Here is a 12,741-nt window from a genome sequence, read left to right on the forward strand (position 1 = left end):
ACCATTGTAGCTGAGTAAATGATATGGTGATGAGTGGAAGGAGCGCTGGAGTGGATATACTGTGAAGTTGATGAGTAGATGGAAGGCAGCCGTGCAGACTGGACAGGTGAGTGGAATGAGCCGTGATCAAGAGAGATGTGGGAGAGTGTGATGAAGGGAGCCACACCCAGGCCAACACACACACAGAAAGAGAGAGACAGACGGGAGAGCTGGAAACACCGGGGGAGGGGAGACACAAGATCCACAGCCGTGACAGAATTAAAGGAAAAGTTTGAGATTGTGAGAGATTAATATGCTTCTTTGGTTTCTTGCTAAGAATAAGAAGATAAGATTGATACCACTCCCATGTCTGTCCATTAAAACGGCCATGAGGCTGGCGCTAGCAGATGGTTAGCTTAGCCTAGCATAAAGCCTGGAAACAGCCTGGCTCTGTCCAAAGTAAATGGACTGCGAATTGTAAATGGACTGCATTTATAAACGGCTTTAAGTAACAAAGTCCGGAGTTGAGAAACTGCAAAGCTACTGAGCTTTAACACATTATATCAAGTTAAGTTTTTCCGCAACAAAAACCAACGTGTAAAAACTGCTTTTCTGTGTTTCTGCTTTTGCTTCGAGTGCTTATGCTAAGCTAACCTCATCCTGGCTAAAGTATTTTATTTCCCCATCACTCATGAACTAACTTTTGACAAGAGGGTGAACATTGTTCTTAAATTAAATCAATAAAATTATGAAAACATTTTTTTGAAATAAATATAACTTCTAGCAACTTAAAAATAGGAAAAGTAATGTTGAGAAACTAGCAAGAGTACGTTGAATAAAAAAAAAAAATAGAACCAAAAAAACCATTCAAGTGTTGCCGACTTTTTTTCCGGTAGAAGCAGCGAGCAGCACTAGCTCCAAAAGTCTCTAAATCTAGCAAGAAAGTTTTCAAGTCGACAACAGTGACTTGCTGACCCTTCAGACCTCCCTCCAAAGCCACTCCCCCAAAATGCTCATATGAACGTTAGTACTCAGAACTGTAGCGCTAGCATCCTGCTGACGACTCACAATTACAGCCATAGATTCAGCCATTTTTTTATTGGAGCATTTAATTTATTGAATGCTTTTGGTATGTTAACAGAATTTCAGCAAATAAAACATTACCAGCCCTTTGCTTTAAAAGGTAGTGTGACAGCTCGGGTCAAGGCATGATTGCTTTAAATTTTTTCAATTTTCATCAATCTTGCTAATATGTTTAAATGAACGAGCAATTTCACTGGAGGAAGGTCGAACTCTTTTGATTTTTATGAAAGATTAAACATTTCTGTGGAAAATAACTGTTAAGATACCATGTAAGTGAAAATACCTGTCTCTTTCTCACTTTGATGAATATTTTTATTGAATGTTGTCATCACTTTGCGCCACACATCAGTGGTTTTGTGTGAAAAAACCATATGACTTTTTAAAATTATAACTAATTAATTATAAAACCCTGATTCATATATTAGGAATGAATAAGAAAGCATGAAGTGACCTTAAGTCATCCATAAACATCACAACCATAATAAATGTACTCCGCAAACAACTTGCAATACGCAGATCATGCTACTGCAGAGCAATTACTGCACTACATTTTATGAGAAAAACATTAAGTGAACTTTCATTTCGAAATCCTTTTACGTGAGTGTTTTGTGGAACTAATGAAACAGCCCTCCTGTTGGGCTTGCCACCATATTTTAAAAACAATTTCCCCACACTGAAGGAAATATCACTCTTCAAAACAAGAACAGACCACAGGGGCATGGACAGTGGCGCTCTAAAGAAATGTTTTCATATATTTCTCATTACAACAGGACATTCAGTGGGGATCATTTGCATGCATTATAGATCACATCTCTTTTTAAAGCTACTGTTAAAGAAAAAAAAACGAACAAGGAGGCCAACAAGGGTTTTAAGCAAATAAGCGACCTTTTCTCACATATAATCACAAGTTGGGATCACACGGCTCGTGTATTACTCAGAGACGACCTCTGGTCAGAAATAAAAAAACATCCATTCTTCACAGATACCGTGCCTGTGTGGGGCTAATGATGGGTAAAATGCACAGCGGAGAAGGCAGTGCAAAGCTGTCCTTTGATGAATCGGGTGATTATATTCTGAAACACTCCTTTGCTCTACAGACTGCTGTGGCATAAAGTAAGCCTGTTTAGATCTCACTGACTAAAAAAGGTTTGCTTGCCACTGATGTGCGAATCCCACAAGCAATGGTTTTTCTGCCTTTCCTGCCTCGCATTATGGGAGTTGGCACCTTTACTTCAATCAGGTGTTGCTATGATGTCATCATTGATGTTAAAGTTAATATTTGCCCATTGGATTTCCCTTGATGTCTTTAAAGCCATAGCAATTAACTATTGTGTATTATTTAATGGCAAGCTCTCTAGATCTATAGGTCTTTAAATGCACTACATGCTACTTTAAAATATCTTATCTAGTGCTTTAAAATGGGTCAAAATATTGATATTAGATGTCAAATCTACCCAGAACCACAAACACTGTAAGGACTTTGACCTGTAGGAACACCTGTATGTTCTCAAGCTTGTATACCGGGGCCAACTGGTGGTCTTCAGATCCCCATTGAGTGATTTTGGAGAGGTATTGTCAAAATGGTTGGATTAAATTGAAAAGAAAATTTGTTGATTTTCACAGCTAGTTATATTTATTTTGAAATTTGCTCTGGAATTCACATTAATAAATGAAAAACATCAAATTCAAAGAATAAAATAATGTTATTATTTCAATGACCATTACGTTTGAATATCACAACGCCAATAAAGACACATCATCAGGTGGCGACAAACGTGTTTTGCCACTTTTAGCTAGCTAACATTCCCTCTGAGGGGATAAAAATATGACGTTGAATACATAATATTTTTATCTGTAGGGTTATCCCACGCCTGTTTTGTCCCTGTAACTGAAAAAGTGGTTTGAGCACATTTTGTGCCGCAATGTCTTATATTAACTTCCCTTGTTGTCTTATTTCACCATGAACTGTTGGAATAAAGTGTTGAAGGGGTGGGGAGTTACACAATGCAGTATATTATAAAGAAAACAAACATTGGTCATAAATGATAAAAATATAAGATAAGAGCTCATTTTAAGACTTGACCTGACCTAGCATGCTGCAAAATAAATTGATTTTACAGTTTTATACTCTGTACTACTGATGAACGCATGCAGTATGCAGTAGAATGCAGTATGAACTGTATACTGCATACTGCTTTTGTCACTAGTGCGAAGTAGGCCGTTTTGAATACAGCCTGTTTATCCTTACGAAAACCCCTTAATCCTTGTTACATTTAATACGATTTGTAAGCACATTTAGTCTCCAGTTGGTCTTGACACCCTCAGGACCTGCTCTAGTCTCCAGCTTCTCTGGCTAAATCTTGAGGAATTGACTTGGACTTTATTTGACTTCAGATTACGTCTGGATAATTCAGAATTACCATTAAGCCATTAGCATTGAAATTGTGTTTCTGTTTTTGCCTAAATCTAATGATATCATCATTTAACAAATGTCTGTTTCCAAACAGTATGTGCCCTGTTGCCTGCAAGTACAGTGCAAACATCAAACTGCAGCTTCATCATTTCCCCTGAGATCCAGAAAATAACCAGACTACCAGCCTGGTTTCTTTCCAGGGGTGTCAATGTGGATGGGTCAAATGAACACTGGACATGCACCCAGGGGACCAGCGTTCATGTCCTATTATTATGTCACTAAGTCACATGATGTTAGTCTCTAGCTTAAATTATGTAACAGATCAAGCTATTATAACCATAACCATAATGTTTTTTCTAACCCTGACCAACTAGTTTTGTTGCCTAAACCTAACCGTGAACGTTTCACAATGTTATTGTGTTGCGTTAACCACGCACAAACCTCCTGTTTCAAGATACTACACAAGAGGCTTTAGCCCAAGTAGTGAACTATGACGAGCAGGGATGAGATCATGTTGACCCCTTCTAGCTGGCATAATACTTGGTACTACCGGTCCTTTGTTTTCTTTGTCAGTTTATGGTAACTTTGATTCATCATAACTTAATTTAGGAATATGCACTTGCCTATGTGAGAACAAAAACTAGATCAAAACTAGATTTTGACACAGGGCCAAAGTAAAAAGCAAGACTCTTGGATCAGTTAATAATGTGTACCTGCATTAATTAATATTGAACTGTTGGGTGCAAATTTACTACCACATCTGCAGTTAATCTAATATCCATAAATCAACTGATCTCGGGCTTGGAAGGTCCCCTGGGATTTGGATCTGGAAGAAAGTGGCTGGTGGGTCCATGAGTGAGGCAGATACAAGCAAATAGCCCACTGGCTGGAATAAACATTTTTATTAAGTTATAGTTTTAGAAAAAATCCAACACAAATTCACAAACAATGATTAACATGCACAATTTTAGTATACAAGACAAAACAGTTACTTTTCAATATGAAAATGCAACTCTACATGTCAGTATCTCACAGAGATCATTGATTAATACACCAGTATTAAGGTCAGAGAACACACTATATAAAAAGCAGTAAGGTTTATCTTTGATGGCCAAGTTTAAAAAATATATGCAAGCTATTTACACCACACCAGGTACACTCCTTTCTAGCAACAACGACCACAGACACCAACCTAACGTAATAGACCTTGTGGATATAAATAGATATGTTGCTGTTCTATGATCAGTGCACTTCAGCCATTTCAGCTGATGGCTCTGATCACTGCCTTCACTTTCAATAGATTGTACTTTGTAGTATTTAATAAAGCACAAGGCGAGAAACAATAGTTTTGTTTTCTCGTGTAATTCTGAGCAGAGGTAAGAAACATTAGGCGGAGTTACAACTATGTAAAAATTAAGAAAGCTTTGAGAAACTGCCACACATTTAATTAATAACCTATGAGTCTGCCATCTTGCCATGAGGTAACGGAAATATTAACATCACTTGGATCAAGTATTTGCACACACAAGCTGCTTTGAGGCCCGGTCACACCAGAAAGTGGTATAGCGATTTTCATCCGCACGTCTTTGTGAAACGTTCATTGCTAGAGGCTCGGTGACATTGTGAATTCTTGCAGGGCTAGTTTGTGAACTGGTGTAGCTGGCAAGCTAACGGCTTCACGAGAGGCAGCCGGGACATGCTAGTGCTAGTGGGTCTTTCTGTTCTTTGTTCTCTATCATTAAAAGGACAAACTCCCCTAGCTAGCTAGCTTTTTCGATGTTGCTCATTTGCTTGGTATATAACAGGGCATAAGGTTTTCACAGTTTATTCCACATATTTGTACCATCAAAAAGCTGCCTCATAACTTGTCTCAAAACTGATAAGCCACATTAGCTTCCTCCATTTTGGATTATCTGGTTTGTCAAGACGCTTTGCTAACGGTTACGGCACTATTTTTTTTACAAAGATTTACTTCGCCACCTTGACATGAACTGATTGCGCCATGAGATTTTAGGCTTCTGTTTGAAATGCTGGTGTGACTGGGCTTTTATGCTGTTGGGAAGAAAGAAACAGTATTACTTAGATGTGTAACTTGTGTACTAAGTATAAACCAGCCAATCACTTTCAGGTCACTGCTCCAATGCAAAATCACAATCTACCACTACACTACAAAATACTTGTAAAAATCTATAAAACAAATTGCGCAAATACAGTGAAATTTCTAATAAAAGCAAACAGAAACACACACACACAAAAAAAAGAAGAATATCTTGGAAGCTGTCCGCTAGGGAGAAACGTAGTTCTAAACATCATTGACTGTACCGTAACACAACAGAAGGAACGTAATAAGAACTCGGCCATAAGTCAATCAAGTATCTGAATTGTGACAGCTGTAATAATGGGGCAAGAAAATCAATATCCCATTGACTGGTCTGCAGCAGTCTAATCAAAGAGCACAGAGCTTCATGAAACCGGCGAAGGAGCAGATAGGACAGACTGATTATGTCGGCCGCTTGGACGTTTTACGAGGCCTCTGGGGACTGCACACCTGTTCAGACGGCTAAGTGAGGACATCCAGTCACCTTGCATCAATTCCTTGTGCTTTCATTCGACTTTGGGGAAGCAGGGGTGGTGGGATAATAGAGTGCAAAATACAGACGACGACAGCCTCCGAGCTAATGACCGTACACAGCCCCATGTTCGGCAAAGGCACAGTAATGTGTAGCAGTTCAGTTGACTGTATCCTTCCACGTCCACGAAAGAACATCGCCAAGACCCCCGGTAATCACGCCTCGGCTCTCTCTTGGGTTGGCTTTTGACAGACCCATCCACATGATAAAAAAGGGCGTGAAAAGTAGCTCCCTCAGCAGAGTAGCAACGCTCTTTTGTTTCTGTTCAGTCTGGTGTGTGTCCAATGGGCGGTGATGGGGTGGGGGTAAAATGACAGCCGTGCCTTTCGCTCCATTTCCAGTCAGGGCACTCTCACCGCAGTATTGGCATCAATTATTCTGATGCTTTAATAGCCCATAAATTATGCTTCGGATGGAGTCATACATTTATTAAACCACAGGCCATAAATACTGGGACCGAAATTTCCGTCGTATATCTCAATCCATTGCGGCTTTCCTAAAGCTTCCAACCCTTTTAGTCTTAGGTAAACCAGGAGCTTGTTCCAATGAAAATTTAATCGACATACCCTCTCCAATAACGGGCCTCCTCTACATTCTGAGTTTCCTGTCCTTCCTGACAAACTTCTTCGGAGAGAGAAGAGCAAACAATGCCTCTTTCTGCAAGATGAATCTTTCCCCTAAGCTATTTGAAAAGGAAAGAAAGAGAAATAAGTGAGCTCTAGTGAAGGCACTGTTATCCTGTAGTCTATTGTGCACTGGGCCAGCTGGTCATCTAGGGTGTGTACAATGTTACATGTTCCTGTGGTATGATATACGTATCTAGAACACAGGTCGTCTAAATGTGTAGGAGGAACAGCACACACGGGATCTGACACCACATGTCTCTCTCTATCTTCAGCAATCCTCGGCTTTTTAAGCCAGACTGAGAAAGCAGAGTGTGATGGGCATTTATTATTTAGAGGAGCAAGAGATGGCAAAATGCCAAGATCTATCAGAGTATTGTAGAGAGGGCCTTAAGCTCAGGAGACTGTGGCTCTCCAACAGACCTAATATTATTCTAGTATGCGGAGATAAGTATGTTTGAGGCACAGTTTATCAATTGGCTATGCATCTTTCGTATATCCGTCAAAGCCTGGTAAGATTTTTTAAGCCTGCAAAGGGTGCTTCTTTTGGCAAAAGCTGCGAATAATATAGGGACATTAGTTGATATTCTGTCAATGGAACCGGTTTAGTTTAAATTTCATTTTTGAGATGATAAAATATTGATGAAACCAATAAATTTAGGTAATCACATGTGAGAAGGCGATCTTGAGAAGATAAATTCTTGTGACTATTAAAGAAACCATAAAGCAAGCAGCCTGTCACCTACTTTGGTATGGACTGTATGTGTAACATGTTTTTTTTTTTTAAGGCATTAGTATCTCCAAAGATACTAAGAAGATAAGTCATTTAGACATCATAACTTCAAAAAAAAGAAAAGAAACCTAGAGCACGGTGGCACTTATGACGCTGGAAGAAATACTAAAAGGTATCATGCACGCAAAAAAAAAAATTGTCACTTCTCTTATCTGATGGCCCTTTGGAAAAAAAAGTGCCGTGGTCCCTTTAAAGAGTTTGGCGGAGTCCGGTCCTTTCCAGTCTCTCCCAGTCCTGGCCACTGAAAGCCCGGGCCCTGTGCCAGTCCAGTGGACAGGCTGACTGAAGGGACGGTGGGGGGAGGGAGGGCGCGCTGTAGGCTCCGATTAGACATCACCAGGCGGAGCAGAGCAGGGCGCCGATGAGGACCGCAGAGAGGCACAATGGGCTGATGCGGATTGCTCCCGAGCCCCGCGCTCCCATGCCTGTAAACCAAAGAAGCAGCAATACCCCTCAGATCAAAAGAACAAAACCCAAACTCTGCAGTGCTATCCCCTAAATTTCTGACAAGTCATCATAAATCAAAAGCCAACTGTGATTCCTTTTTCTTTTTTATTCTCTCCCATATCTACATTATTACTGGCTTCCAACAGGAAAGGCTATTTAAGTATCCTGGGAAGATAAAGTTCGTATCATATCAAAGAGGATAGCGGCAAACTGGGCCGCCTCACAATTTTTGCAAAAGCAGCGGGATGGGAACTGCTTTATATGCTGCGGCGCTGTGCAGCCAGTCAACAAGGAATAATAACCCAATGGCAGAGATGGATGACACCGCGCACGCATTTCTAAAAAGGTCGCTTTTCTTGCACTAGAAATAAGTCTATTACACACGGATGGAAAGGGATGCGATGAAGCCAAATTAAATGTCCCCTCTGAATTATTGAACCTTCCATTTTATCAGTGGTCAGAAAGAGAAGGATGTGAAGGAGAAGAGATTAGAGCAAACTCACTTAATTTATGGATGTGGATGGGTTCGCTGCCCACACCTTCGCCGCCCTCACTCATGGCCTTGATCTGAATGAGATAGTTGTCGTTGGCCGAGAGGCTGAGCTCCACGGTGGTTTTGTCGGTCTGGATGGTGTTGATGTCGTTGTAGCGTTGTCTCTTCAGCAGCACCTGAGGCAGGGGAGGGTGACGCGGAGAAATGAGTAAACACCAGACCCGTCAACCCCGATTCTGAAGATAGCTTTGCAATGAATCGGGACCTACCAAATATCCAGTGACCTTTGACTCTGCTTCCGTAGCTACTACCACATCCCAGTGCATCGTGAGTGTGGAGCCAACCATGGTCCATTGTATGTTGAGCGGAGCCCGATCTGGAGCTGGAAAAGGAAATGGTAAAGATATACTACAGGATATGCTGCAAAACTATTTCCTGTGTGTGTGTGGGAGGGGTTCTTAATCAATCCATGCATCTAGAAGCATTTACAGATTCTTGCTTGAACAAGCATGGAATAGGCTTCCTGTCTGTTCTCAATCTTCATTTATTTGTTTTTGGTCTCCTGTGACTTTTGACTCCATACTACAAAAAACATCAACTATAAATTGCAGCTTCAGCAGAGCACCTCCACTAACTGAAAAACGCAGTAAGATTGCAGCGTGTTTCGTTATTTGGTTGTGTTTCTGTATTTGCAGTGTGTTTCTGAATTTTGTATTTCTCACTAGGCGCCTTTTTTCTCAATGCTGCACATGTTTTATTCAACTTGGTAAATATGTCTTCATTTGCTTGTGTTTGGAGTATTTGCATGAGTTTTTAGGGGTCACTATTTTCTATCCTATTTTCTTTAATATCCTGGTGTGTGTCAAGAAACAAAAGCTCATATGGCAGAATATTTGAGGGCTTAAATTCCAACATGTTTGTGCAGCAGTTTCTGAAGACATTTTGAATAGCTAAATTGCCACTGCAGCACCACTCAACCCACTGATTACATTTCTTTTTTTCATCCCAAGGTAAATGGAAAGTTCCCTTGTCACATTGAATTTTATGAGCACAACTAGCAAAGCTGAAGAACCGCTACGCCTGTCATGTTGAGGACAGTACGACGTCACCCGAGAGGGGCCTCGCACGGTTCACCGACAAGCACCATTTGGAAGTGATTTTGATGGCCCTCGGGGGGGGGAGCAGACTCACGTGGTTTCTTTGTGGTGGCGTTGATAGGCGCCAACTGTGGCCCGGGGCCAGCCGTATTGAATGCGGCCACACAGAGGTAGTACACTGTGTTGGCTCTCAGCCCTGTGATGTTCACCAGCGTGTAGTTGCCAGATATGCGCACTTTGCCGACAGTGTCAGGCTTGGTGTCGTCTTCCCAGTACACAACCTATTGAGAGCAATTAAAAAAAAAAGTCATGGGCACAAACGGTCAGATTCTAGTTGTGCATTTCACCGCATTATTGAAAAACCCTATTCTGTCATGAAATCTGAAATGCTGTGTGGATTACAGTGATGGAGCAATGATGAGTTTTTCACTAGGGGAATCTCAATTACTGACACACATCCTCTCAGCCACCTGGGCCAAATAACTGTGCGTTAGTGGGTCACATGATAACTGACCCAGGAAAGAAAATTCATGATAATTCCCTGTTTTGTCCATAAAAACGACCTCAGCTTTTTACTTTCTACTGTCTTAGGAAGTTGGATATTAAATAAAGTGAAGAGGTTATGGATAAATGTGACTAAATATTTCAAATTGCTTTGCAGACTCAAACGACCGCTTTCTTCAACAAAGCAGTATGTGCTCTGTTGAAGATGCTTTCCTCCAGGCTATTTTCTTCCAATTAAGGGTGCAGGTGAAGCGATATTTCATAAAGCAAAAAAGACTAATTGGTGACTTGCTTTGGGTCATCTTCAATATCTATGCATCTGGTATTAAGTGATATAAGAGTTAAGTCAATAAATAATGAAATTGAAATGTGAAGTCTGCCCTCCGGCATACTCCTACCATTCCATTGCGTAGAATTATTGTAAGTGGCGGGATTCGGTTTACAGTAACGTTAGCGTTTTAGCAGTAATATAGGGTGATTGCATTAAACTGAAATTTCAAATGGATTTGCAACGCCAACATCGTCTAATTAAAGGCTGAGCGCAGCGTATGTGCCGTCACAAAGCTCCGGATCCATGCTGTTGGTGGCCTATTGAGATTCAGCAGCTTAGATCCACTTCAGGAAGGCGTCTGGAGAAATGAGCTCTGTTCAAAAAGGACAATGTGGCCACCGCCATGGCAACTGGAGAGCTCTGAACTGAGGGCCAGAGGTGACAGATATTGAAAGAGCACTAGGGTAGGTGGGAAGAAAATAAAACAGCAAAGCCCTCTTTGCATTGTTGAATGGATGAGGGGTTTTATTCTCCTTCTGTGGGTTTGCAGTTTCATGATACCATTACACTAAAAAGAAGATCCTTACATGAGAAGATATTGTAGACTATTTCAAGTAAGAAAACTAATTCTAACAGTGAAAGGATGGTTATGATTGGATAAACAGGCCACACGGGACAAGCTCAATTATCATTTTATTTGAGAAAAAAAAGAGGAAAGAATGATTTTGCAGTGATTCATCTCGTACCTCATATCCAAGCACTCTTTCTGAGATGGCAGGGAGAGCTTCCCAGATCACTTCAATCTGCACTGCAGACACACTTCTAGTCCAAACCCTCTTAGGAGCCACGCTGGGGACTGCAGAAAATAGAGCGCTGGTGAGAATCCCACCGACTCATCCAACACCATCACACTCACACACACTAATAGCAATAAGAAAGGCACCGAATAGACCTGTAGTTTCGCTGAAAAGCTATTTCCCCCACTCTCTTTAAATGGGATCTGTGACTGACATAAGGGAAGACTATCTGCCCAGCAAATTCAATTAAGAGTATACCTCCCTGACAGCGCAGTGTGGTAAGTGTCTGCTAGGATTTCCTGTAATCTACCAGCATGATAACTAATATCAAATTGACATTCCCAGCTTGAGAGGGGAGGGAAATAACAGCGCAGGGGTAAAAAATTCATCATTGCTATTCAAGGTCATAGTTGTGAGGAAAGAAATTAGAGCTCATTTAAGCATCACTCCCCGCTGTGATGTCATCGCTTACCCTCCTCCGCCGAGTACACGGTGGCAATGGAGCTGAAGGGCCCCTCCCCTCGGTTGTTGTACGCCCCCACTTTCACGTCAAAGGGCGAGAAGGGCGGGATGGTGTCATTGCGGAAGACGTAGCGCGACACGCCGGGCGTGGAGATGACCGCCCGCGTCCACATGACCGTGCCAAAAGGCCGGAAGGCAATGATGTACCCGAAGCCCTCTCCGTTCTGCAGTTCCTCGGGAACAGGCTGGGAGCGAAACACAAAACTATAGTGATATTAAAACGCATACAGACGAAGAAACGGACAGGGCCGTCTCTGCGCTGCACCTCTGACAAGGGCTTCTGCGTTTAGACACGGCCCCATTCTTTGTCGTTGCAACACTAGAACACCCCACAATCCCTCTTCTGCCTTATCTTTTCCTCCTGCTTGGCTATTCGATTGTGACTAAAGTGCAAAACCCTCTAGAGCGAGGGCCCTTTGTCCCTGCTTTTGGAGGGACAGAGAGGGCGCTTGGGGGTTGAGGTGCCTCGCTCTAATGCGGGCCATAAAATTGCTCCGTTCAATTCTGCGCAATTAAGCCGAAGCATTACTCGGCAATGGATAGAACAGTAAAATGTGAAAGATGACTTACCTCCCATGTTATCACTAATTCAGACTTTGTACCGCCTCCACCTCCGACATCAGTGGGAGCTGTATCAGGAACTGAGAGATAAAGCCCAGAGGGGAGCAATTAGAACACAGTTTACAAAGCTCAACAACAAGCCCAAACTACACTGGCAGCCTTATGACAAGGCTGCCAGCTGCAGATGCCATCTTCTATTTTACAGCCCACAAATCCCTCACTGTGCAAACACAAACATTTCAGAGAATAGTGAATTACCAATATTTCCCAAAAGTCACCGTTCATGAACACCAAGCCAAGATCTTTTGCTTTGCGAATGACACTCAGCTCCAACCCACTTCATTCCTGTTCCCACTCAAACGCTGTTTGTGCACTGCAGTGTGGTGGCGAAGCTGATAGTGTAGGTGGAGGAGCACTCGTGCACCTCCTTTTAGTATCATATAGTAAGTGGAGCATCGCCTTTAATGTGACATATCAGCAAATGGTTGATGCAGCACTTATATCTGATGCTCATGCATGGATGTGTTA

The 12,741-nt window shown here is 41.8% G+C and overlaps 1 protein-coding gene across 1 annotated transcript in view; it reads right to left on the reverse strand.

Annotated features, from left to right (window-relative positions):
* Nucleotides 1-7,854: 7,854 nt before the first annotated feature.
* cntn3b (contactin 3b) overlaps nt 7,855-12,741 on the reverse strand; it is a 40,318-nt gene continuing 35,431 nt past the window's right edge. Inside the window, exons 16-22 of the mRNA XM_054616902.1 lie at nt 12,223-12,293; nt 11,603-11,837; nt 11,080-11,189; nt 9,653-9,839; nt 8,731-8,843; nt 8,472-8,637; nt 7,855-7,946 (exon numbers count right to left, since the gene is read on the reverse strand). Of these exons, the coding sequence (XP_054472877.1) occupies nt 7,855-7,946; nt 8,472-8,637; nt 8,731-8,843; nt 9,653-9,839; nt 11,080-11,189; nt 11,603-11,837; nt 12,223-12,293 (974 nt within the window). The remainder of the gene's footprint in view (nt 7,947-8,471; nt 8,638-8,730; nt 8,844-9,652; nt 9,840-11,079; nt 11,190-11,602; nt 11,838-12,222; nt 12,294-12,741) is intronic.

The sequence above is a fragment of the Anoplopoma fimbria genome, chromosome 17 (assembly GCF_027596085.1).
Source record: "Anoplopoma fimbria isolate UVic2021 breed Golden Eagle Sablefish chromosome 17, Afim_UVic_2022, whole genome shotgun sequence".
Taxonomy (NCBI): domain Eukaryota; kingdom Metazoa; phylum Chordata; class Actinopteri; order Perciformes; family Anoplopomatidae; genus Anoplopoma; species Anoplopoma fimbria.